Source organism: Castanea sativa, chromosome 10, assembly GCF_040712315.1.
Source record: "Castanea sativa cultivar Marrone di Chiusa Pesio chromosome 10, ASM4071231v1".
NCBI lineage: Eukaryota > Viridiplantae > Streptophyta > Magnoliopsida > Fagales > Fagaceae > Castanea > Castanea sativa.
Window position 1 is genome coordinate 4,388,476 of NC_134022.1, and position 27,814 is coordinate 4,416,289.

Sequence of the window (27,814 nt, forward strand, 5' to 3'; positions counted from 1 at the left end):
CAATTTTGGCCAATCAATACAAAGCTTGAAACTTTTACCACTTTTAAGTTTCCAGCAACAGGGAAAAAAGACAAAAGAAAAAGAAATGAATAGTTCAACATCGTCATCATCTTCTTCACCAGCTCACTCATCAATATCAACTACTGCAATTGTGGGTGGATTAGGCTTAGGCCTAGGCTTAGGGAGTAGCAGCAATAATGCCTCTACTCTATCCACAGATGATTTACTACTCAACCCACCTGATTCAATTTCCTTTCAAGAGCGTAAAGACGAGGCTATGCTCGGTTTGTACCTCTCTCTTTTGTTCATTTCTTCACGAATCTGGGTCCTTCTATTTTTACATTGTCATTGTCCGAAAGTTCTTTTATTTGAGCCATCTGGGTCCTTGTTTTTTGGCCTTTTAGATTGGGTTAAGTGCTTAGGAGGTTCACATTAAATTTTTTAAAAAAGTGATTAGTGGGTTTTAATCTTTTTTTTAATGTTTATTAATTACAACCATCTGGGGTCATTATATAATCATTGTGAAATTCCTAAACTTTTAGCCCTTTGGGCTTTTCAGTTCAGTTCTACCACACATTTAAGCTATAATTGTATTTTTCCTTCTTGTGTTAGAGAGGGTGGAGGTAGGGCTAAAATTTTATTTCGAACACGAGCTGAGTTCGAGCTCGAGCTCATCACCAAAGAAGATTGAAAATGTTCAAGCTTGGTTAATTTGCTTGCTTAGCAAGCTTGGGTTTGTTCACAAGCTTTACTTGATTAACTTTTTTTTTTCTTATATGTAGTTAAATCATGACTAAAATGTTTTACTCCTTCACAAATTTATGAATTTTTACCATAAATGGGTTGTTTAGGTTATGAATATACAAATAATAATTTTTATATCATATGAACCAATTTACAAACTTATACAACCGAATTTCAAGTCTATATAAATATATTTTTAGACAAGTATACATATAAATTTATAGTATTATATATAATTAACTCATGCCCTTATATTCACAAGCTTGTTCGTGAACATATTATTATGTTTAAGCTTGGCTCATTTAATAATCGAGTTGAAAGTTGGGTTTGAGCTTAACTTATTTACTAAACAAACAAACATTACTGGCCGAGCTCTAACTGTTCATGAACAATTTGGTTCATCTACAGCCCTAGGTGGAGGTTAAGGATTAACTTCAGCAATCAGCTTTTTACTTCTACACAAACTTTCTAGATACTGACGATTTGTGTCTCAGGGTTTAAAGTACTTGCTTTGTGCTTTTCAGGGTTTGCAGTACTATTAATTGCCTTTTCTTTTTGTTGGGGGGGGAGGTCATGACTAATTCTGAGAAACTGTGTAAAGCATAATAGTACAAATTGGAACTATTTGTTTGTCCTAATTATCATAAAATGACCTCAAGCCTAGAGTATTTTCAGGTAAATCTCCACGTACGTGGCTTAAAGGGTCTTTCAGGTTGAAATTTCTATGTGTATTTTCTCTGTGTTTGTGTGTGTGTGTGTGTGTTTGGTTTTGAGAAATGATGTAAGCAATGTTAAATTTTTGGACCATATGTTTCTTTCTGTTTTGGTTTGGGAAAAATAGATAAGAATATGAAAGAGAAGACTCCACTGAACCAGATGCAGTATATTCAACTTACTCGGATTAAGATAGTTGTCTCATTGGATTCTAAATATGAAAAATCCGTACTTTTTTTATGCTTCTTCTTATGCTTCTTTAACACTAGACAGATCATTGCTCTCATAATAAGATACTGATTGCTTTCTGAATTGTAGTCCTAAAATCTGATCTGATGGCCGCACTTGATAAGGAGGTTAAATCCTTGGATGAAGATAACTGGAAGTTTGAAGGACCTCGCTCCCGTATCCACCTTATATCAAGGCGAGGTTAGTTCTTCAACCCAGCAATATCCTCTTGATTTTGTCTCATCTGATATGTGCTTGTTTTGTTACATAGACTACTAAAATATTTATGGATCTAAGGTCCACAATCTGCAACACTTTATAATGCCCAACACATATAGTCTAGTAAAGATTACATCTGCATTACATCCTTTAGCCAATTTGCTATCAATCTTTGTGGACACCCTCTGGTGGATTTGTTGCAACAACCTTTTGCTACTTTAGTTGAGGATTTTCAAAAGTATGATCCAAAGTAGTTGCAGATATCCATGTCACTGGGGTAGGGCTGGTAAGGTGTTGGGTTAGCTTTGTGTGGGTACCAAAGTTTCAACATTAACTTGTTGGTTGCTAGTTGCTTGAGTGTGATAAGCTTGAAGGAACAGCCTGAATGCTTTCAGAAACAACATGACCTGTCTACTTTTAGGGATTTAAGGGGAATTGAACTACATATGCGTGGCTCTTCTCTTTAGCAGACTTGTATAAGGTCATTTGTGGAGTGAAAGCAGAACGTTTGATCTTGTTATTTATTTATTTTAAATTTTAAACCAATCCTTGAGTACTAATTGGCTTAATAGACTTGTTAGGACCTTAAGTACCTCAACTTTCTGGGCTTGATTTGGTTATAGGTTGATGGCTTGGGTTAGCTCAAATATAATGCTACTCAACTTGATAGGCTTATTAGTATACTATTTATGCCTCATGTACAATGTTTGTTAAAAGTGCGCTTAAGCTCAAAGCCCCAAGCTCTCAACGCTTTGCTAGGCCCAAAAAAAAGCTCATTTAATGAAGTGCGTTTTAGGCACACTTTTTTATTTTTTATTTTTTATATAAGTAATAAAATTGTATAAATAATAAAAAACTAGTCACCCGAGTATACAGGAAATATACTAGGGTAAACAATCAGTTTCAAAAGTTACATAAATCTAGTAAATCAACAATAGAAAATAAAGAAAGGTTCCTCATGGCTTACAACTAGTCCAATAAGGTTCTAAAAAAGAATAACTTGAGATCAAGCATGGAATTCTTGGTGTCTTCAAAAATCCTTCTATTTCTTTCCCTCCAAATGCACCACATCAAGCAATGGGGGTTGATCATCCAAATATGACTATTTCGGTGACAACCAAACCGTCCTTGCCAACAAGCTAAAAGCTAAACAATGGATTTTTTTCATCACCCAATGAACTCCAAACAAACCCAATATCATGGATCATCAAAATTAATTGCTTGATATTGAAAGAAATGACATAGACCAATGATAACTGCACAACCACTATCCTTAGGGTGTTGTATTACACAAACAATTTTTTTTATTTACATGTCATAAGATGTGAACAATGTTTATTTACAATTCTTGTGCTTTTTGGTCTCTGACTTCTAGATGTATGTTGATTGAACCATATACATTTGATCTTAACTGTCATGGTTATTTACTTTTATAAAGCATAAAATAATTATATAAAATATAATGTTTAAACTTTCTATGACTAGATATAATGATATTGACCATTGATAACTATTTTCAATTTACTATATATAAAAAATTTAAGAATTGAAATAACTTTGGTTGTATTTGAACTCACAAACATTATATAATCGCACTTACCTAATAGGTAAAATATACAAATTTTAAGTTATTATTATTATTTTTTATTATATGTTACGAATAGTCCTATTAGAAGTTATGAGATATTATATTTGAAAATTGTGCGCTTTACTTCAATCAGACTTGCGCTTGCACTTTGCACCCAGGCTCCAAGAGGCCTGTGCCCTTAAGTGTGCTTGACACTTTTATCAACATTTCTCATGTATTTAGGCTTTGTTTGGCTAGAGGTTTACTCAAGAGATTTTTGGGATACATTACTAAAACAATCCTTTGTTGGAGCTTGCTAATTTTTCAAACCTAGCGTGAGCACCTAATGCTTTACTTTGCTTAGCTTCATCATAGACCTTTTCTTCTGGCTTCTTCAATGCCAAAAGGAAATAAAAAAGGGCTTAAAGAAGAGAAATATAAAAATTCAAATGATGTTTAGAACATGGTCACTGATAGACTTGTTATAAAGCCTTAATAGCAAGTGAACTACAATCTATTGCTATGCTATTCAAATTTTCTAAATGGCACCTGCTGAAAAGTTCTCAATATTACTAAAATGCAAAAATCAGGGCAGTAAGAAAGGCGTTTCTGTTACAGGTGCTTCCTGAAAAACTATTTTCAACTTCTCATTAATGGTGAAGATCAAGCCAGTTACAATGATAGTTCAACTGTGTACATCTCATTAAATCGTATAGCAATTGTAGTGATGATGATTTACAAATTAAAAGTTAAAGAAAAATATCAAAGGAAAAAGGTCCTCTCCATTTGCTTTGAAATGGAAAGGATCCATTTTAAGGTTAAGATTTAACGTATCACAAATCTAAAGGTGAATAATGTGTCACATCATTTAAACGGTTATAATTTCCTTAGTGAAATGGGATTTTAAATGATATGGTACCATGTACACTTTTAAATTCACTGGGAATTAAAATTTCACCATGAAATGGCCTGCCCATTGCAAAGCAAATGGACATGATCCTGACATACATTTTTATGTGGAAGAGGGGGAATTTGAACTGTGGATGTCTCCATTGGAAACATCAAGCTCTGACTTATGATTTTCTGCATGAGGTAGTATTTTTGAATATCTTCATTACTTATCAAAAAAAAAAAAAAAAGATTTTTGGCAAGATCCTAACACAATATCAAAAGACTGGTCACAGTATCATATAATTAAAATCCAATTAACCTTCTGAACTTACTGAGTGAGAAATAACAAAAGTAGGAGGGAAAAGAGCTTACAATTAGTTGTTATAGAAAAACGGTTGGGGGGAGGGGTTGTGCATAGCTGAAGAGCAAAAAATATTAGTTTTGCTCCCACTAGTTGGAGCATATAACTTTACTTATTCTGATAGACTGCACCCAGTGGAAAAAGGGAATGTTATATGACTCGTGTTCATTTTACTTTTTGCCTTCCCATACTTGGGAGCTGATTCTTAGAAAAAATGCAATTGCCTTCAATATCTCATTATTTCCCAATGCTTCTATCAAGTGAAAAGCCAACTTTAATTAGTTGAGACTAGTCTTAGTTGAAGAATATCTCCAAGTTATTGAATTTAAATGCGAAATTTTGTAGTCTTTTTGTTAGAATTATTGTTAAGTATTTTCTAATAGTTTAAGGTTTTGGGACAAATGGTAATTTAATATGGTATCATAGTAGGAGGTCTCAAGAGAGTCCTAAGTTCAATCCCTGTCTCCACTCTACCTCCCATTTAAATTGTTAAAAATCCTACATGTTAGGCTCTACTTATTAAGGGGGAGTAGTGTTAGAAATATTGTTAAGTGTTAAATTTACCATTTCTTAATAGTTTAAGCTTTTGAGATAGTTGGTAATTTAACAAATGGAGATGGTTCTTGTCATTGGAATGAGTTTTTATTTTTTATTTTTTTAATTGACTCTTGGCATTGATAGAGCATCTTTTTGTTGCATGTTTGGGATGATTCCAGACATTCTGACTTGATTCTGTTAGTTATTACTCTTATAAGTTATAACTCTCTCTCTCTCTCTTGTTAGGTGGGTGGGACAGGGAAGGGGTTCTTGATATTCCATTTTTAGAGTTGGATTATGTTTCATGTGCCTTATTAAATTAATAAGATAATTATGGTTTTTCTAGTTGTGGCGCTTTATCTTATGTTGGACCACTAGCCTTATAGCCCACACTGTGCACAAGCACCTTTTTTTTTCATTTTATTTTATTCACGAGAGTTTGATTAAATTGAAGTGACTTTCATTTTAATTAATACTTATGGACTACTTAAATGGAAAAATGTGGTTATATATGTTAAGAAAGTATAACTAAAAGCATAATTAATTCCAATGATAAAGTTTGCAAATATTTTCATTGAATTGTAAATTTCATAATATTTTGTTACAATATAAATTTTATCTATAGAAGAAAAAAGTATAAATTGCAGGTAACTATTGAGTTTTTAGAGTGAACCATAAACCTAAAACTTCTTTTTAATTAATGGGAGAAGAGAAACTATACTAGGGCGATGCCCCCTCAAAGTTGACAGGACCACTCCTTTTTTGGTATATAATTATTATTATTTTTGATAAGTTTGTATATAATTGTGTGTGTGTTTTTTTTTGTTTAATTTAGAACATCCAATAGGCTAAGCATCTATCATATGTTAGATAACTAAGTGATTTATTTTTTTTAAAATTCAGCACTTATTTTTAGTTTTTTTTTTTTTTGGCTCATATATGCGACTTATTAATTGTTCAAATATAAGTAAAGACACAGCCACACAGGACACTTTACTTGATTGATTCAAACAAAATATGAAAATCGTCTACCCTCATCCTTTATAGATTTGTTTGAATCATTTTGATTTATAATTAATATGATTGTTATGCATAGAAATGTGAGTATCCCCATCATCCAAAAAAAAAAAAACTTCACCCTATCATAGTTTCTCCTTAATCAATTTATGCACTTGCAATTAGATAGAAAATGTCTGCATGATATTTTCTTTTATTAGTAGGGTTTGAATTGTAGTGTTGTTGAATTCTAATAGTGACGGTCAGTTTTTTCTATGCATATTTTAAATCAGTATAATGAATTCTTAAAGTAGTTATTATCTAATGAAAGTTTCTTTCTATTGTTGCATTCGTTGATGAGCCTTATTCATAACACAAGATGCTAACTCTACGTGATGTATGCAATAGGTTTTCCATTATCATTGCAGAATATAATTTGTTTTTATTTTTTTAATAGGTATCCTTGCAGGATAGAATTTCATTCAGAACATAGTTTAATTTATCCTTTGTTCATTTTTTCTCCAATTAGAATTTTCTCGTTTCTTTGTGAATTTATAATAGAAGTTAAACATGATGGAGCCAATGAGCTCTAACTTAAATGACACTTCCTCCTTCCACAATAATGGAATGGAGGGTGAGGTTGTTTGTTCAATACTCACTAAGTGAAAGTTTAACTTATCCTATAAAATAAATGTTTCTAATGGACTTGATGATATTGGTGCATCCTACTATAAGAATTTCATGGTGATATTTTTCTTCAAAACATTGTTGGAATAGAAGTTCTCCTTTCTATGTCAATTAGTCTTCAAAACTTTGATTATGAAAAGGGGACTGAAGACAAGTACCTTGCATATTTTTCTATTGTTTCTGAGGGAGTAAAATTATCTAGAAGTAGTTTTAAAAGTAAGATACTTCAAACTTTGTAAGTATACAAATATTGTAGCTAGAAGTCAAGTACCTTGTATGTTTTTCTATTGTTGCTAAGGGAGTAAAATTATCTCGACATAGTTTTAAAAGTAAGATACTTCAAACTTGTTAAGTATACAAATATTGCCACCTAGCTATGTGTCTCCAATTTGGGTAGTCTTTGATGTAGTTTGAAGCGATTTCTCATGTTTGGTGTCTTTTGAATTTGAATTATTGCTCATGTTTCTCTTTTGTTTATATTAGAAGTAGGGGTTGTTAGGATCAAGCTACACTTTTTTTTTCCTACAATGGATTAAGTTACACTTGGTATGTAACTCTTTGTTAGTTATACGACAATGACTTTTTATTTGATTAGTATTTGGAAAATCATTTCATGTTCTTTTGTTCTTAATATGCATGCCCAAATTTGTATGAATTAGATGTTATTTACTATATGGATCAATAAACTCATATTTGTAATTTTAGAATATCAAAAACTTGATATCATATAATTATTGATCGCCAACCATCTTGATATTTTGCAAGCCTAGAAGGTATAAGATAAATGTAATCCAACAGCGGATTTGTCAAAAACAAATCCAATAGAAAGTTATTATATGGTTTAACATTTGATTTGTCAATCAATCAGATTTTACACCGCATTTAGTTTCTACGTTTTGCATGAATTAGTATCAAGAGAGGAATTACATATGCTGGACACACAGGGATGTAACCCATTATTTTATGAAACATGTCTAGAAGATCAATTTAGGCAAAAGGACATGCTTGTTGGTATATCCTCTATTGTCTTGCTCATTGGCGGGGCCTCAATAGCATCTTTCACATTTTTTTTCTACTTTTTTAGAACATATATTAGAATCTTAAATTGCTTGCTTAGCCTTTTTGTGGTTTTGAGAGCCTGGTTTTGTTTTATGTTTCTTCAGCTCATATATTTCTTATATCACCTTATATTAGTGCTACTACCTATATTTTCTGTTCATTGCAACATTAACATTGGTAATTAAGTTTCATTGTAAACTCACTTCAGGTGGTTTTCTTCACAAGCCAACGGAAATATCAAAGAGTTGGAATTTGGCTCCACCAAAATGATTCTGAATTCTTAGAACAGAAGCATATTATACGGTATACTGTGAATGATTAAGATGTGCTTCTTTAACCTTCTTCAAATTAATTATAATTAAAGCTGTTCAAGTGCTGAAATTCATCTCAAATAGAATACATACATTGAAGGGCTTAGAGTCTGTATCCCCTCTGTTTCTTTTTATACAGATATTCTGAACGGTTTTGCTTTTTCAATTTTCATTGAATTTGACATATGAGCAAATGTATATGAAGTGATCAGGACTGTTCCATTTGGTAATCTGTTCATTTCAGGGGTCCCTGAAGCCAAACTGAAAATTTAACCACTCCTGAATGTCAGTGGCATGCCTTGAAACTCCTACTTATAATTACTAAACATGCAATGTAATGTAAAGTAGGCCTGCCTTAGAGGATTTATAATTGCTGGCTATATGTGTATGTTCAAGTAAATTGTAATGATTTAGTTGACCCTCTCTCTCTCTCTCTCTCTCTCTCTCACACACACACACACACACCAAGAGGCAAGAGCTATGAGCTACAAGGTTCTTAGCAAGGCATTAGTCTCTTGTCAGTCTCTTTTTGGTGTGTTAAGCATGGGGAGATTGGACCTACCTTCATAAATTTCTGTTTGATTAGGTTATTCTATTGATTGAATTTACAGCCTCTTCCGCCTATAGGCTGGAACCTTATGCTTTCCAATGGTAGAAAGCATAGAACAGACAACCATTATCTTGATTTCTTCATGCTACTTGGTGATGATTTTTGGCTTCCAATAGAAGAGATTGTGAATGAAAATCAAGAAAAGGGGATGGTGCTATAGACCCTTAGTGGTGTAGGCTCTTTGTTCTAAGTTCTAACCCTCATTATTTGGTCATGTAAAAGAGGGTGAGGTCTTCTTGCTTGAGACTTGAGAACTATGCTCGTCTTCCAGATTAGCACGAACAACTATGATCTTTGTTGTTTACCCTGTCTAAATATTTGTCTACGCAAACTACCTCTGGTGAAAGATAAAACAAGGGGAAAACTTTAATTTACATGCTTATGGGAAAGCAGAGTAAATAATAACAAAAATAAAAATAAAAACTCCCCCTTACATTGCCTTTTTTCCCTTCTGGAATGTAATTAGAAGAAAAAAGGGTTAATGGAATATAAGCTTCCAAGCACTTTTCAAAAGTAGTTTAAGGAAGCAGACAAAATAAATGAACAACATTACTATTTTCTTTCCTTTTTTATTTTTTTTGAGATATTATACTATTTTAACATATGATATATGCTTCAGGATAATAACTATTATTATATCTAGACACCAAATTATTTTGGTATAAGTGGAATTCAAACTCATTCCTTTTTGCCATGACAACTTTGTCTTTAATTATTGGGGAATTGAGTGAGTTTTCTTTTGTTAGGTAATAATCAGGTGAGTTTTCTCTTACAACTACGTATATAAGAAAGAAGAATTAATAATGCTCATTAGCTAAGCTGTATAATTTGAGGAGTTTTGTTATTTCACATTAACTGCAAAACCACCACCGACTTATCCTAACTTTCTTATCGTTTGGATTGGGGGAGTAGAGTAGAGTGGAATTAACTCAAAATTAGCTTATTTTCAACTAACTTTACTTTACTTTCATCTACTCCCTCTCCCATTCTCCTCAATCCAAACGGACCCTAAATATATTATGTTATGTAAAGTCTTTGACTAAAATATATCTTTTCGTTCATAGAATATCTTAATATGATTTTTCATCTTTCTAATTTAAAAAAATAAAATAAAATTTTCATCTCCAAATTTACTATTAAAGATATTGTATAATAAATGGAGTGTTAATGTGACAAAAGTATAAAATTATTGTGGTCTGGAAAATATACAAAAGCAAATCGATGGGAGGACAATTGATAAAAATTTGGTATGTTGAGAGGAATTATTTAAAATAAAATAAAATATATAACAAAGAAATAAGGGACCTTAGCAACTTGTTTTTGAAGATCAGATAAAATTTCTTCAAAAACACATTGTCATTTGTCATCACCACCTACACACATACACTACACTGCAAATGGCCACCACTCTTGCAATGGACTCTAGCCACTTCCAACTTGCAACCAAAAATTCTGTGGCATGACTGATCCCCCAAGACCAAAAGGAAGTGAGATCAAAGAGTTATTGTGAACTCAAAACAAAAAGAATTATTTTAGTGTGAGGTGAAAAAAGAAAGAGAAGCAAGCGCAATTGAACTAATCAACCGCTCCTTCACAACATAATTCTAACATTTTCTACTAACAAAAGCATGGCCAAGAAGCTCACCCACTGTCCCCCTCTTCCTCCAATCCTTCTCTAAACACCACCTTATAAAGCTCCGAAACTCCGGTGAGGCTGTTTCCGGTATCTCCGGCATCTCCCCAAAGCAAATTGCACACATTAATGTTGCCCAGTCTGGTTTTTGCGCAGGACCAATCAATGGAAAATGACCCACATAACATTCCAACACCACCACCCCAAGTGACCACACATCACCAGCAAACCCATTTGCATTATCACCACCCCATCTCTCTGGATCAAATCTTTCTGGGCTCATGTATGCACATGTGCCCATGTTGGAGTCATGACATGCCTCACGTGTCCCAGCCACAACATGGCTAACCCCAAAGTCTGCAATCTTCACCTCTCCCTTATCATTTACAAGTAAGTTTGATGGTTTTATGTCCCTATGCACTATCTGCATGGAGTGCAGATAGTGCAGTCCTTCTAGGACACGACTAGCCACACCAGAGATTACATGCTCAGGTAGTCTCTGGCGTGCTCGCAACACATCATGTAGTGAGCCTCCTTCCATGTACTCCATAACAAAGCAAAGATCACCACCCCCATTGTCTGTCTCAATGAAACCATTATCAAAAACTGCATGACACCTTATAATATATTGTGAATCAACTCTTTTGAGGATCTCAGCCTCGCGTGCAGCCTGGCGGCAAATGCTGACTGTATTTTGATTGAACCGGAGCACTTTTAATGCATAAATTGATGAGGTTTTCTTGTGAAGGACTTTATAGACAGTGCCACCAGTGCCATGGCCAAGAACAGCCATTTTCTCTAGGTCAGAGAGGTTGTCAATGCCTGGAGAGTCAGGACCAGAGGCTGGCAACAATGCAGTCAAGTGGATCTGGTGCTGGAACTCAGCTACTGGAACTGGTGGTGGCAAGGATAGCTTTAGTGCTTGTTGGTGTCTTCTCTCTCTCACCAATGTCATTTACACTCTTACAGCCTCTCTTCTTCTCTCTCCCTATGTCTGCTTATAAGTACTTCTTTCACTTCGTGTGTGTAGCGAAGAAATCAAACTGACGAGCATTAATACATGGGATTGGTTAGTGCATGCAACCCACAAGCACATCACAAGGCTAACAACTGAATGTGACTATCCCATAATTCAAGGGCAGGTGAGTTTTTTGTGGTTATGTCAATGCCTATCTTTGGCTCTAAAGGTAATTAGTTTTTACAGTAATGCTAGAGATACAATAATTTTCACAATCATTTAGATAACAGTTGACCTCATGAATTGTAATTAGAGTAATATCACTTTCACGTGGACCCATCATCAATATCACTTTTATTAGCATCAATCTCAACATGCTTACACATATTTTTAAATCTAATTTGTCAATTGTAGTAACTAGAAACCTTTTTTTTATGAATAAATATATCTTGATGGCTAACACATGGGTTAGTGTTCCAAAAAAAAAAAAAAAATCATGGGTTACAATTGAAAGATAAGGGGAGTCTCATCCGCTTGATTATGACAACCTCATTCGTGATCAAGGGTGTGATAACAAGTGTGCATTTAGGATTTGGAACAATAACAGATAGTGAGTGATAAAGGGATTGTGCCGGCAAAATCATATAATTAGGATCAGAAGCCGAAATGGAAGGCAAAGCCATGTAACAGCCGCTTTTCCCTTAACTAACAGAGGTAAGTGTTATAGGGGTATGGAATGGAATTATGGATAGCTATGCTTACATGGGGGTTGAGAGCAATTGCTCCTTTTCATGCACCAAAACAGAAACTCTAAAACGTGTAGCTATTTCTCTGGAAGCTGTTAGAACTTAGAACTTAGAAGAGTGAGGGAAACTTTTTCTTGGTTGAACTGGGAAACATTTGGCACTCATAAGTCTGCAATGCACAGAAAACGGACCAACACTAGAATGACTAGCATCATTAGCTTATGGCTATCCTTGCGTGGGATTCACCAAGTGGGAGGATCTTTGTTTATCAATAAGCTAAAGAGCATTACTTTTAGAGAACTCAAATTAGTAAAATTAAAGCTCCACAATCTGTCACCCGTTCCAAGATTCTAGCACAAACCATATCAGATAGATACTAGTTAACTTCTCTTTCCCCTAAAAAATATACTGCCAATCTACAGATATAGCTGTCTTTTTTATGCATGTGAATACCTATTTTTTGTCCTTTCAACTTTCAATAGTGGGCCCACCTTCCACCCATAGATCATCACTGGAGAAAATATTATTTCTACTCGAATCACTTTAAGATGTAAACCCCATGGCTAACACAAAACCTGACAATGCATCTTGCTCAGGCTAAACGTGACTGTCAACATTTAGGTCCTATTATCTCAATGATACTACGCCCGTGTGATGTCCCGTTGACCGTTCAGAAGAATTTATAAAAAATAAGATGGACCCATGTTCATTGGATATCCATGTGCAATCTGAATGAATTTGTCTATGAGCATTGCATCCAGCCTAAAGCAGCCTAAAACCTACATTTACTATGTCAAATACCAAAAGCATCAGATATTTACTAAGAACGTTTCAGATAACTATGAACAAAAGTGTATTCAGAGAAGGGTAATGTAACTAGTGAAATATTTGCAATGGGACAACAAGACTAAATTTTAGAAAAAGGCATCCACTACAAGTTGTTCCTTCGAACAAAGGCTGTCTACAGTCATTCCATAGAGCAGGGCATCAAACTGTACAAAGGAACATATAGCCACTAACACCACTTTGCTCGTTCATTTAACTCAGCACCAACATGAGGCAAAGGAAAATCCAATTTCAAAAAATAAAGTGAACTAAATCTAGGGTCCCCATATGTGCAATTAGTAACCACTATTAAACCCTTTTGGTATCTGATGTAAGAAGGCCCATTTGTTCTGTTAGCTTGTCCACATGCTGAGATTTTTCCCATCCATTCTCATCTGGCTGTGCTTCATTCTCCTTGGACAAACCATCTGCAGAGTTTAATTCAATGTCCTCAGGCACTGGACTTTGCACAAGGAAGTTATCCCAAAAGTCAGAATTGTCTAGCAAGGCATCAATATCAGGATCTGGGGACATATTATCAATGTCTATGGGAATTGGCCCATTCACTTCCAAAGAAGTGGGATCTAGAAATCCACTCTTGCCTGTCTCAAGTCCAATGTAAGTTTGTTCAGGAATATCAACAATACTTCCAGGCATCATTTCAGGTATTTGAGAGAGCTCAGGCATGATTACATCTGCCTCAGGAATTGAAATGGAAGGTGCATCTTGTGCTCCAACCAGCACACTCATATCTGGGAATGGTGTTGTAACTTTATCAGAAGTTACAGCATGAGGTGAAGATTGAATTTCAGAAGTTGCAGCTGAGGGTCCATTCCCTGATACCCTTGGAGCTACCCTTGAAGATGATGGCATATAAGATGACTGCCGTGTTGCTGGTGCTACCTCTTGTAGTCTCACTCCAGATATACGGCTTGGAGAGCTACCAGTGTCCGTTGCATCAGATGAAGACGAACCATCAGCAATCAGAAAACTATCATTGTTTTTAAAAGGTTCAAGCCTGGAATTAGGATCTATTTTCATGATCTGCCTAAGCATTGTAGTCGCCTCATTCATTGGAGGCTGATACTTAACAATCTGTCCATCAGAAGAAGTAGTAGAATGTTCGCTCTCAGAAATACCTTCTCGCTTGAGCCTTCGTTTTTTGTTGGCTTCAGTAATGCGCCTGTTGCTCTCATTTTGCTGCTGCACAAATTGAGCCAAGAAGCTAGGGCTCTGCACAGCCTTAGCTAGGAATGACATCATTTGTTGTTGCCGCTGCTCCATGCCCTGAAGACGCTGCACCATGGTTTGCAGCTGATTGTCAGTAGTTTGTTGCTGCTGCCTCAGCCGGACAAGTTCCTGCATAAGCACATTCTTGTCCCTTTTAAGCCTCTCTACCTCTTCCTCCAGGCCAAACTTCCCGACCTCTACACAAGCCCCCACTGATGAATTCTGTCCATGTGATTGCTGTGGCTGTTGCTGACTGTGTCCGTGTGTAGGTTTTCGCCGACTAATACTCTTAAGCAGTTGTTTTTGACCCCTCAAAAAACCCTCATTTGCAAATTCCCAGCGGTCTGGATCAACCTTCCTAAAACCCTGTTCAGCAAATTGTGACAAGAAAAGGAAAATCAGAAAGGGGGTGGGGCAAAGCACAATTTCAATGAGCAGAATACACAGAGTATAAAGTTGAGTGATCCCAACCTAGCAAAACAATAAATACTAAACAGGAAAAAGAAAATTATGAATAGAATTCATGGAGACATACACATCTATGAACAAAGAAACTGGAATAATTATGTCTACCTCTAAATTTAGATAACAATGTAAATGAAAATAAAAAAGCAAAATATTTACACAACAACAGTAAGGCTGAAAAAGTATGCTATCTTTTACCACATATAAGGATGATTTTAATTGTAGGGACAACTGGAACTCATTGAATAAACTCTGTAGTAAAACCAACACCCTAGCTCATCCAAGAATTAGAGAAGCGGCATTTCAAAATTTAGTCCTGACAATTGGGCATTTGTTTTGCACCAACCTTCATCGAAAATCAAGTTTCCAAGGGGTGGAAGAGGAGGTTTGGTAAACACAAAGGAACCAACATTTAAAAGGCCATTCCCTTATTTATGATATGGTGTATTTGGAGAGAGGAATGAGATAATGTTTGAAGGAAAGGAGACTCCGGTAGATAGATTGAAGAATGATTTATCAAGGACTCCTCAAAAATGGACTAAGGCCATGATTCCAGCTTCCCCCTCAAGCTTTCTAGTTTTCAAGATATTTTGAATTTTAATACTTACTTTTCGCACCCTTTTTTTGTTCTCTCTTGTATACACCCCGTTTTTACGTTAATGAAATTGTTGATCGCTTACACGAAGGAGACTCCGGTAGATACATTGAAGAATGATTTATTAAAGATTCCTCAAAAATGGACTAAAGCCATGATTCCAGCTTTCCCCTCAAGCTTTCTAGTTTTCAAGAAATTTTTTAATTTTAATACTTACTTTTTGCACCCTTTATTTGTTCTCTCTCTCTCTTGTATACATCCCGTTTTACATTAATGAAATTGTTGATCACTTGCACGCGTGCGCACACACCCAAAAAAAAAGAGTATAAAAGAGAGTCGTTTTACATTAATGAAATTGTTGATCACTTGCACACGTGCGCACACACCCAAAAAAAAGAGTATAAAAGAGAGTCAACAAAATTAAGAAACTCAAATTTGAGATGGTGCTGGAGTATTCCTCAACCATGAGAAGGTGCCCAAACTTTGGCTTTATGGAGCATTCCTTATCCATGAGAAGGAGAGCAAAAAGAGGCTGGCCTAATGTCTAAAAAAAAAAACGTTCAACCCCTCAATCCAATTTAAGAAGGAGAAGGCATTCTGATAAATTGGAGTTGAAATTGTTTTGTTCTTTTTTGTAAGTAATAATTTTATTGAGAAAGAGGGGAAACCTCACGTACATATGGTATTTACATGAGATAGTGCAAGTATTTAATAGAATAAAAATACAATAAAATGAAAGGGAAACTATAAAGTTTACAATAGACTGCATATCACTATTGCCAAGACCCAAGAATTAAGATCACTCAAAAAATGATGTCAAGAACAATGATCAAACGAGGTCTCCACTCCATTAAATATCCTGTTTTTCATCTCCCTCCATACTTATGGGAAAAAACCCTTCACTCCTAAAATCAAATAAAACTGAACCTGTTTTTTGTTTCCGTCTGCATCAAGGGATGATTCATATAGTCAACTATTAAAGCATGTTTAGTAGGACACTCCTAGACAAGATTTGGTGTATCAAATACTCAAGGACACGGTCACTTATGTCCATCAATGCTCAAAACTCATTTGAATACTTATCTAAAACTTCACTTACATCTAACATTAAAAAGAAGTGCAGAATTTCAGTGCCTGCATTTTCCTCTTTTTTTTTCTTTTTTTTTTTCTTTTTTGTTTAAGAAAATAAGAATGAAAACAAAACTTATATGTAGCTAGTACTTTTGTTTTACAAAATAGAGTTCTTATATCCTTTTTTGATATAGGTAAAATAACTAAATAATAAAACTCAAAAAGGGCACAACCCAAGTAAACAGGACTTATATAAAAGAGAACTCCATTAAATAAGAAGAGAAAATTATCAAAATTAACATCTAGATCTCATATTATCAAGAGTATCTAAAGAAGTAGACGGGCTGGCAGCCTACTACCATGTGTGTAAAGAAGTGGGTTGCATGTATATTCAAAAATAGTCAAGTCCCAATATCTAGAGTTCTAGGAATTGTGCCCGACACCTTGTGTCCATGTGTCTATCCTGAAAATACAATAGATGTCCATATCCAGAAATCATGGACAACTACATATGTTATCCAAAATATGTAGCTCAACTAAAAGAATGGGTTTCAAGTTTCAACAACTTAACATTAACCACATTCACAAAAAGTAAAACCTCCAAACAAATTATCCTCAACATAGGGTGTTTGCTGCAAATAAAAAAAAAAAGGTTTCAACACGAAAACACCAACCAATGTTAGTCAACCTACATGTCATATTAATCTTCATTTGATTCACACGCAACAAGCTTAATCGAAATCTCAGTTCACTTCTAAACACAAACCAATTTGATCTTCTCTTACAACTAGAGAGTAAACTCCATCTGAACTGGATGCAATCATATGCTGGGCCACAAATGATGGCAGCCAATTTGGACAAGAGTCACCAAATTCCTTTGCATTATTGATGTAAACCAAAAATTAGAATATCCACCCTTACACTTTAGAAATAAGATTTGAGGAAGAGACATACACTCATTTCAGAACATCACCTTAATGCTTTGTGAAATAATTAAAAAATGTAACTTCATTCACCATTTTTATGGTTTGGGTGTGACCATAGATAACCTATTTATAGACTTCAACAAGACTAAAGAGCGCATTTATCATCAAAAGAAAACCACCAGAATTTCTATAACCTATCCAGTAGGTCACAGAACTGGATCTCTCTGAAGCTCTTTCAAATGCTGCAAGAGGTGAATCCATACCCTCTAATTAGTTCATATGTTTGACCTTGCGTTCAGCTAGTTCTGGACTACAAATCTTTTTTTTTTCTTTTCTTTTTTTTCTATTTTACTAAGTAGGTTTGGACTACAAATGCAACAACAAGATCGTACATAGAATGAAATCATTATTAACCTTGTAATCAAGTCATGATCAAACTGAGACTGGCTTTCTTTTCGTTTTCTCCCCCCTTTCTGCTCCATTTGGTTGCTGATAAAAATAGGGAGACGAGATATCAAAATCTTACAAAGTTTTCATTGCTTTGGACATAGAAATAACAGCATCATATCCCTGACAGGACTAACCTACTTAGTTATTATTTTCTCTCTTTTTCTCTTCTTTTTTTAATAGTAGTTTCCACATCAACTTGATAGATATTGAAACTAAGACCTAACTCCCCACCCTTTTTTAATTGGAGGAGGTGCCATATGAGATAAAGCTCATTGGCAAGACCATCCCACTTAGTTGAAATGAGTTCCTAAAATTTCCAAACAAAGAAAGCAACAAAAAAGAAAAAAGAAAAAACATAATCCATCAATTCCCAATTTTACCAAATGGGTTCTCAGCAACCAAATGAGGGGTGACAGCGTGCATTGCGACGCAACCTATCCCGTAAATCATAACAGACAAATTTGCTTAAATGGTTTAACAATTTCCAAAAGTTTTCACCAAAACTTAAATAACAAAACCTCCTTCTTCTTATTCTAAGTCACAACCACAACATACGAGCTGTTTTAAACACATACATAGTTTTGTTTTGATTTCAATCAATGTCTACATATCCAACTCCACATCACAACTATAGCAAGTTCTCAATTCCTAATTACTCATTCACTCAACAAGAAAAACAAGAACAAGAAGCACAGAGAGAGCGAAAAAACATAGAAAGGAAAGAAAGAGAAAAGTGGAATTACATAGGTGTTGAGTTGTCTGACGAAGCTAGAGAAGTTATTGTGCTTGAAGTACTTGGGAAGCAAATCCCTAGCGAACTCCGGCGGGTTCCAAACCACGAAGCTGTTGTTGGTGGGGCTCCACGACAGAATCGGGTCGGTCGCCGGGTCGTCCACCATGTCGTACGTCTTGCTCAGAAACGGCGGCGGCCCATTTCCACTCTGCATCGGCGACGGACCTTGCTGCTGTTGCTGCGCCCCTCCGCCTCCGCCGCAGCTGCCGCTGGAGACCGCAGAATCGCTTTCAGTAGTGACTACGGATTCCATAATTGAAAATGGAAAATGAAAGAAGATTTTGGATTTGGGGTTTTAGGGTTTTGGAAGGGTTGCGAAGTAGTAGGAGAGGGAGACCATGGATTGGGAAATTTGGGAGGGAGATTGTACGGACACGATAGATAAAAAGGGAATGGAGTTGTCAAATCAATGTGTTGTGAATTTGTAATTGGCGTAGGAAAAAGGAAACACGGGTTATACACTCCAAACATAATATTATTTATTTCTCCAAAAAATATTATTATTATTTTCAAAAAAAAATATTATTATTTTTCTCTATGACATTATTTGTTGTGAATTACCCCCCATTCCAAAATGTTCCTATATATGTATCTTTTTTCTTCTTCTTCTTCTTCTTCTTTTATTTTTTTTTTAATTTTTTTACTATAGGCCTAAATATAAAGGAAAAGATTTATATGCAATCTAGGTTAGATATAAAACTTTGTCCAACATAAAAACACACCCATTTGAAGTAGTTGTAAAAATGATTAGGAATGTGATCTAATTACTTGATTAGTTTTCTTAATGTAATCACGTGATTTTTCCATTCATAATTACTAATAAAAATTAATCACTATGGTCAATTTGATGAATATAAAAATTGCAAAAGGTTATAAATAATAATTGAAATTGCAATAGAGTGTTTTGCACACATATCTAAGATCAATTAGAGGGATTCATGAGAACGGAAGATTCTACTTTCCCTTTGAAAAAAATGTAGACATCAAAAATTTATGATGTATTCACAACCGCCTGATTGTTCATAATAAGATATTTGTGATCAAGTTAATCTTCAATTGATGATGTGGACGATCATCGAATGAAATCAAGCCACGTGGCAACACCAAATGAAGACAGCCATGTGGCAGCGTCAGAAGAAAAGACCTATATGGAAGATTCTTATTAAATAAAATACCAAATTAAATTCATAATTCAACTCTCAATAAATGCTAAGAAGAGATTCCAAATTAAATACTATTGAGTTGCCTATAAATAGGAGCTTCTCATATGAAAAAAGAAAAAAGGACTTAGAGAGAAAACCCTACTGATACTATGTCAAAATATAGAGTCATCTCTAAGTCTACAAGCATTCCATCTTTTCATCAAGGTTTATTCCTACTTCTTCAAATCAAAGTAGGGATTCTCCTTCAATCCAGTTCAAGATTAAGCCAACGGCCCTTGCATCAAATCAAGCACATTCAAATATTCATTCAACTTGGAGACACCAAAGCACGATTCAAGATCAAGCCTCATAGCCCCATTGGATCGTAAAGTTTCTTGGAGATTGAATCAGAGGAGTTTATTGTACTCTCTCATTGTAAAGATTCATACAAAGGATTATACTCACATATATACAAATCAAATACAAGTTGATTATTTGTTACACTATTTCGTGATCGTGTGATTCATCTTTTACGAAAATTGTGTGTACAAATTTCTGGCACACCCGGTGGGACGTTCTCTGCCTTTCATCTCTTTCTCCATCCTAGAAATCTTCAAGTCTCCCATTCACCAAGTTCAATGGCCTCGAAGAAGTCTCAGATTCCCAAGAATGCTACCAAAAGCGTCGGGGGCTCAACAAGCAGCAGTACTTCCACAGGTCTCATGACTTAAAACAAAGCTAAGGTAATAAGGCTCCTTACATCACAAGAAGTTGAGGGAAAGGCTCCTGTGACCAAACTCATAAGTGCTCCAGCCCAGCCAAAGACTGTCATCTCCTTGGACACTTTGAGGACAAGCAAGCACATTTCCTTTAAGAGGGGAGATTCAACATTCACTCCAGAGGACTCAACGATAGGGAGCGAATATCACTATTCTGCATCAGATGCTAGGTCGAGTACCGCTTCATAATCAGGTTCTTCCTAAGGATCCCTCCGAGAAGTCACTTCGTCTATCTTCTCAGAGAATTCTTCTAGTACAATAGCTATGGCAGCCATGATGACAGAGACTACTACCATTGACAAAAAGATTGCTGAAATGGGACGTGCTATAGCTAAGCTTACCAAGACCGTGGAGAAGAAAGACCTTCATATCGCCACGCTTATGAACAAGCTTAAGGTTCAGAATCGAGGGGAGTCTAGCAAAGACCATTCTCACACACATCAGCATGCATCCCAAGATGCTCACACATCTTCTCCAAAGAAGGCTGGTGGTCCACAAGGGAGCTCTACCTCAATTTCATCACTATTGGTCCAGCAGTTATAGGACATGATAACGAACACTATTCGAGCTCAATATGGTGGAGCACCACAAAGTTCTCTGATGTATTCAAAACCATACACTAAGAGGATTGACATTTTACAGATGCCTGCGGGTTACCAACCTCCTAAGTTTCAACAGTTCGATGGGAAAGGGAACCCAAAGCAACATATCGCTCATTTCATTGAGACTTGCAATAATGCCGGTACGGATGGGGACTTGCTTGAGAAGCAATTCGTGCGTACTCTTCAAGGAAATGCCTTTGATTGGTACACGGATCTCGAGCCTGAGTCCATTGATAGTTGGGAGCAAATGGAAAGGGAATTCTTGAACCGTTTTTATAGTACCTGACGTACTGTAAGCATGCTGGAATTGACCAACACGAAGCAATGGAATGATGAACCAGTGGTAGACTACATCAATCGTTGGCGCTCATTGAGCCTTGACTGCAAAGATCGCCTTTCCGAGTCTTCAGGATTGGCGATGTGCATCCAAGGTATGCACTGGGGGTTGCTTTACATCCTTCAAGGAATCAAACCCCACACCTTTGAAGAACTTGCTACCCGAGCCCATGACATGGAGCTTAGCTTGTCTAGCCACAAAGAAAAAGGCTTACTTGTCGACTAGCAGCGTAAAGAGAAGAAAGATACGAGGAGGGGGGATAAGTCTTCCAGATCCATGGTTAAGGAATCTATGGCCGTTGCTATGGAGCCTGTGAAGATCTCCAGTAAAGAAAATAAGAGAATCGAGAAAAGGGCTGGTCCAATGCAAGACTGTGAGAAGCGTCGATTGACTTTGAAGGAGATGGAAGAAAAGGCGTATCCATTTCCAGATGCTGACATTCGAGGCATTCTTGAGGACTTATTAGAGAAGAATGTGATCAAGCTTCCAGAATGCAAGCGTCCAGAGGAAATGGGGCATACCAACGACCCAAAATACTGCGTATACCATCGAGTTGTAAGTCACCCTATGGAAAAATGTTTTGTTCTGAAGGACCTTATCCTAAGGCTTGCAAAGGAGGGTAAAATTCTTTTAGACTTAGATGAGACTGCTGAGGCAAATCATGCTAGCTTCGTTGCTAGATCCCCAGTTTCTGTGAAGTCACCAACTCCAACGGAAGTGCGATCCATCTTGCCATCAACATCAAAGGCCTATTACAAGCACATCCGATTTGGAACGCTTGAGCCCATGTGTGTGCCATGCTTTAGCCCTCAAGATGACGATAGAGCTGACGACGAACTGGTGGGCGACGAAGAGGGTTGGACTTTTGTGACCTATAAGAGACTTCGAAAACAGCGTAACCCAAAACCCCATGTTCCTTACAAGAAAAGGGAACTTCAAGCTGGCGATTCAAAAGTTGCTCCCAAGGGGAAGGAAATAAATGGTCTGAAGAAACAAAGGAAGGGAGCTCGTTCGAATGAGTTATTACAAAAGGAAGGCCCCCTATTGGTTACACTGGGCGAGTTTTTCCCTAAAGGCATTCTTACAGAAGGTCTAATGGCAACCACTTACATGGTCTCTTGCCATGATGCTGATGATCAAGGAGATCTTATCGAAAAGGAGGAAAAAGTGAGCCTTGAAGAAACCAAAGGAACCAAGGAAGAGGGAAGTGAAACCCATGCCTCGGAAGAAGCAGTTGCTTTATGTGCTCACTGTCACGACAAGATGACGTTCCCTGATGAGGATCTCCTATTGGGCTCTAAACCACACAATTAACCACTTTTGTCTCAAGTTACACACGGGGGGAAAAAGTAGGCCGCATCCTCATAGATGATGGGTCTGCCGCCAATATAATGCCCAAAGGAACAATGAGACGCCTAGGCATATCCATGGAAGAGTTATTTAAAAGTCAACTCGTCAACCAAGAAGGACAAAGGGCCATCGGTATGATTCGGTTAGATATGACTATTGATGAGTTGAAAGCAAGACCTCTCTTCCATGTGATCGATTCAAAGACTTCTTATAACTTGTTGTTAGGACGAACATGGATTCATGGGAATGGTGTTGTACCTTCCACATTACACCAATGCTTCAAGTATTGCGATGGAAAGCAAATAAAGGTGGTGACAGCAAATTTGCAACCATTTACACGGCAGAATCTCATTTTGCAGATGCCAAGTTTTACTTAGATTGCGACACAACTTACAATGTACCACAAGAAGAGTCTACCGAACAGAAGAAGGCAAAATGTAAGGAAGGAGGCGAGCCTCTCACAGGAGGTCCCCAACCCAACTCTGAAGTGAGACAAAAGTTTTGTGAAGAGGAGAAAGAGGCACTAATGGTCTTACGATATGTGCCTATGTCTAAACGAAAGGAAGGGCAATCTCCATTCGGGTTGACGATGGAGACTAAGGATAAGTGCAAGAAGTCTACCCAAGAGGAAGATATCGCTATCCTTGAAAATGATTTCACCTTGCCATTACCGAAGTTAGACCAAGTGGCATCCACAAAACCCCCACTCAAAGGTTTCACTAAAGCCACGCAGAACCTTGTTGAAGAAGATTCATTGCCAGTCAAAAAGAACAGAAGAGGGTTTCGACCCTAAGGAGTATAAACTTTTGGCAAAATCAGGCTATGATTTCAAAAATCCTCCACAATTGGGGCAACTTTATTCAAATTACGTGGAAGAGAAGTCACATGGGCTTAACTCGACCCAAAGTAAACTGAAGCAACAGGGCTATACGATCGAGATTCCTAGAACTGGGCTGAGGTATTCATCACAAGAGCCAATTCGAATCTCGGCCAAAGGGAAAGGAAAAAATGCGACATCACAACACGTCACCTTTGAAGTTGAGGAGGAGGGGAAGCTGAATCCTGTGTCAAGATCTTCTGTATTTGACCGTCTGGGAACATCTACTCCTTGAGAGTCAGTATTCAATAGATTAAGCATTTCTCTCCCTACAAAGGAAGGAACCTCACGTACACGTAGGTCGGCATTTGATAGGCTTGGGTCCATGGGTAGCTCAACTGACACCCCACGACCCAAGGAGGGGAAAAGTTGCCTACAAAAGAGAAATGGCGCCGAAGCTTACAGCATTATCCCTTCGCGCATGAAACGTGAATTGATTGTAGAAGTTAGTATAGGAAACTCCCTTAAAGTAAAGCGACAGACTATTGTGCACACACGAGAGCTCGAGAAGCAAGTTGACGATGGGGAGGAGGATCACGAGACACTAGTCCTTCCTTCTTGTCACGTGACAGCAGAAACTGATTCTGAATCAGACGCATTAGACGATGAACCAAATGAAGCCCCTCAGGCAATAGAAGACGGGGGGCAAGCAACTGTAGATGAGCTCAAAGAATTAAACTTAGGGACTAACGACGAACCTCACCCAATCTACGTGAGTTCACTTTTGACATCGGAAGAAAAAGGCAAATACTTTAAGCTTTTAATGGAGTACAAAGATGTGTTTGCCTAGACATACAAGGAGATGCCAGGTTTAGACACGAAAATTGCAGTTCACAGATTAGCAATAAAGCAAGGAGTGCGCCCAATCAAGTAGGCCCAACGCCGCTTTCGACCCGAACTCCTCCCACAAATTGAGGCAGAAGTTAACAAACTCGAGCAGGCAGGTTTCATCCGGGAGGTACAATTCCCAAAGTGGATTGTGAACATTGTCCCTGTCAAAAAGAAAAATGGACAAATTTGAGTTTGTGTTGATTTTCGAGACTTGAATAGAGCATGCCCAAAGGATGACTTCCCACTTCCAAATACAGAGCTCATGGTTGACGCGACTATTGGTCATGAAGCATTATCATTCATGGATGGCTCATCAGGATATAACCAAATTCGAATGGCACCCAAGGATGAAGAGCTCACCGCTTTTCGAACTCCAAAGGAGATCTACTGTTACAAGATAATGCCTTTTGGGCTTAAGAATGTCGGTGCAACATATCAACGAGCATCGCAACGAATTTTCGATGACATACTCCACAAAATTGTTCAATGTTATGTCGACGATCTAGTTGTTAAGACAAAGAAAAGAGGGGATCATTTACGAGACTTGCGCATTGTATTTAACCGACTAAGGAAATACCAACTCAAAATGAATCCTCTCAAATGCGCATTTGGCGTCACGTCTGGGAAGTTTCTAGGCTTTATTGTTCGACATCGAGGTATTGAAGTGGATCAATCTAAAATAGATGCTATCCAAGGATGCCCGAACCAAAAAACTTACAAGAGCTCCGAAGATTACAAGGCCATCTTGCATACATTTGATGTTTCATATCGAATCTAGCAAGACAGTGTCAACCATTCAGTCAATTGATGAGGAAAAATGCCACCTTTGAATGGGATGAGGCTTGCCAGAATGCGTTTGAGAGCATTAAAAGGAATCTGCTTAACCCGCTTGTCTTAGGAGTACCTATGCCAGGAAAACCTCTGGTGCTTTACATTGCTGCACAAGAACAATCACTTGGGGCCCTCTTAGCTTAGAAAAATGAAGAAGAGAAAGAAAAAGCATTGTATTACCTTAGTCGAAAGCTAACTGGGGTAGAATTGAGGTATTCTCCAATAGAGAAGATGTGTCTTGCGCTTTTCTTCTCTATTCAGAAATTAAGGCATTACATGCAAGCGCACGTAATACACTTGGTTGCAAAGATAGATCCAGTAAAATATGTCTTGTCTAGGTCAATCATGTCTGGACGGTTGGCGAAATGGGCTGTGGCCTTTCAAGAGTTTGAAATCGTGTATGTGCCCCAAAAGGCCATTAAGGGGCAAGCACTAGCAAATTTCCTTGCCGATCATCCTATTCCTGCCGATTAGGAGCTCTCAGATGATTTTCCAGATGAAGATGTATTGTACACTAAAGTCCTCCCACCTTGGATGATGTTCTTCGATGGGGCTGCGCGGCAAGAAGAATCAGGTGCTGGGGTTGTTTTTGTGTCGCCACAAAAACAAGTGTTACCATTCGCCTTTGTGCTTAGTGAATCATGCTCAAACAACGTTGCTGAGTATCAAGCCCTTATTGCTAGCCTCCAAATGGCCCTTGATATGAAGATCTCATACTTAAAAGTCTATGGCAATTCCAAGTTGGCAATCAAGCAACTTTTGACACACTATGAAGTTAAACATGAGGGTTTGGTTCCTTACTTTCAAATGGCTAGGCGAATAATTGAGTAGTTTGATGGGGTTTCCTTGGAGCATATCCCCAGAAACGAGAATAGGATGGCAGATGCTCTAGCCAACCTAGCCACCATATTGGCTTTGTCAGAGGGTGAAAAGGCAAATGTCCCCGTCTGCAGCCGTTGGGTGCTCTCTTACACGGAAGAATATGCGAGTGAGACAAATGCCATATCAATATCTATAGTAGAGGATGAGGATTGGTGGCAACCCCTGATTGATTACTTGGAACATGGTAAGCTACCCGAGGATCCCCGCTATAGGACTGAGGTACGGCGAAGGGCGCCTCGCTTTATACACTACAAGGGCACATTATACAGGAGGTCTTTTGACGGTCTATTCTTACGATGTCTTGGCAAGGAAAAGGGTGATCAAGACATGGAAGAAGCTCATTCGGGAGTGTGTGACGCCCATTAGTCTGGCCCCAAATTGTATCATCGGATAAAACGAATGGGTTATTACTGGCCCACCATGGTCAAGGATTGTATGGACTATGCAAAGACATGTGAAGCATGCCAATTTCATGCGAACTACATCCACCAGCCATCGAAGCCACTGCACCTATAGCCGCGTCCTAGCCTTTTGATGCATGGGGGCTTGATGTTGTAAGACCATTGCCTAAGTCGTCGGGGGGTCATCTGTACATATTAGTTGCGACTGACTATTTTTCTAAGTGGGCGGAAGCCATACCTCTCTAGGAGGTAAAAAAGGAAAATGTGGTGAACTTCATCTGGACTCACTTAATCTATCGGTATGGTGTCCCTTGCTATATCATCACAGATAACGGTAAGCCATTCTACAATAGTTTGGTGACCCAACTGTGCAAGAAGTTCGAGTTCAAGCAATACAAGTCATCCATGTATAATGCACCAGCCAACGGTCTTGTTGAGGCTTTCAACAAGACGCTTTGCAATTTGTTGAAAAAGGTAGTAGAGTGCTTGAAAAGGGATTGGCACGAAAAGATTGGAGAAGCTTTATGGGCATGTCAAACAACATACAAGACACCCACGCAAGCCACTCCGTATTCATTGGTATATGGTGTTGAAGCAGTCCTGCCTTTAGAGCGACAAATCCCATCACTTCGAATTGCTATCCAAGAAGGGCTCACAAATGAAGAAAATGCGCGCTTAAGACTTGAAGAGTTGGAAGCACTTGATGAAAAGAGATTAGAAGCTCAACAACGTCTTGAATGCTACCAAGCGCGGCTTTCGCGAGCTTTCAACAAGAGAGTCCAACCTCGATCTTTCCAAGTAGGGGACCTAGTACTTGCAATGCGAAGACCCATCAACATCTCTCACAAGACTGGGAACAAGTTCACATCAAAATGGGATGGCCCCTATGTCGTGCAAGAGGTTTACACTAATGGCGCTTATAAGATAGTCGACAGAGATGGCCTGAGGGTAGGCCCCATAAATGCAAAGTTCCTGAAGCGATACTATGCATGAAGCACTGGAGTTGCTCCTCGGTAAGAGCTTAAACTGCCCACTAAAAAAAAAAATCCCGCTAGGTTGAAAACCTTGAAAGAGGCAACCTGGGCAAAAGTTAGGGACTAAAGAAAAAAAAAATACTCTCTTGAACTACGTTATGACTTGATCCCTTTTGGGTACGTAGGCAGCTT

At 37.4% G+C, this 27,814-nt stretch overlaps 3 protein-coding genes across 3 annotated transcripts; 1 reads left to right on the forward strand and 2 right to left on the reverse strand.

The window, feature by feature from the left end:
* The first annotated feature begins 26 nt into the window (after window positions 1–26).
* Window positions 27–8,729, forward strand: LOC142612873 (protein SAMBA). Its single transcript, XM_075785048.1, has 4 exons — window positions 27–284; window positions 1,777–1,887; window positions 8,212–8,306; window positions 8,559–8,729. The coding sequence occupies exons 1-3, from the start codon at window positions 86–88 to the stop codon at window positions 8,271–8,273; spliced, it is 372 nt and encodes a 123-aa protein (XP_075641163.1). The 5' UTR covers window positions 27–85; the 3' UTR covers window positions 8,274–8,306; window positions 8,559–8,729.
* Window positions 8,730–10,301: 1,572 nt separating this feature from the next.
* LOC142613563 (mitogen-activated protein kinase kinase 10) lies at window positions 10,302–13,009 on the reverse strand. The gene has a single exon (XM_075785949.1). It carries the CDS (start codon window positions 11,510–11,512, stop codon window positions 10,529–10,531), a length of 984 nt encoding a protein of 327 aa, XP_075642064.1. The 5' UTR covers window positions 11,513–13,009; the 3' UTR covers window positions 10,302–10,528.
* A 137-nt stretch (window positions 13,010–13,146) lies between these two features.
* On the reverse strand, window positions 13,147–19,034 carry LOC142613562 (heat shock factor protein HSF8). Its single transcript, XM_075785948.1, has 2 exons — window positions 18,567–19,034; window positions 13,147–14,682 (listed from the first exon to the last, which is right to left on the reverse strand). The coding sequence occupies exons 1-2, from the start codon at window positions 18,867–18,869 to the stop codon at window positions 13,396–13,398; spliced, it is 1,590 nt and encodes a 529-aa protein (XP_075642063.1). The 5' UTR covers window positions 18,870–19,034; the 3' UTR covers window positions 13,147–13,395.
* Between the last annotated feature and the right edge of the window lie 8,780 nt (window positions 19,035–27,814).

Excerpts from the sequence above, each read along its gene's own strand:
- LOC142612873 (XM_075785048.1), top strand. The coding sequence starts at position 86 with ATGAATAGTTCAACATCGTCATCATCTTCTTCACCAGCTCACTCATCA. Across the intron at positions 285-1,776 it reads TAAAGACGAGGCTATGCTCG|TCCTAAAATCTGATCTGATG; the intron begins GTTTGTACCTCT and ends TCTGAATTGTAG. Across the intron at positions 1,888-8,211 it reads CCACCTTATATCAAGGCGAG|GTGGTTTTCTTCACAAGCCA; the intron begins GTTAGTTCTTCA and ends AACTCACTTCAG.
- LOC142613563 (XM_075785949.1), bottom strand. The coding sequence starts at position 11,512 with ATGACATTGGTGAGAGAGAGAAGACACCAACAAGCACTAAAGCTATCC.
- LOC142613562 (XM_075785948.1), bottom strand. The coding sequence starts at position 18,869 with ATGGAATCCGTAGTCACTACTGAAAGCGATTCTGCGGTCTCCAGCGGC. Across the intron at positions 14,683-18,566 it reads TCAGACAACTCAACACCTAT|GGTTTTAGGAAGGTTGATCC; the intron begins GTAATTCCACTT and ends TTTGCTGAACAG.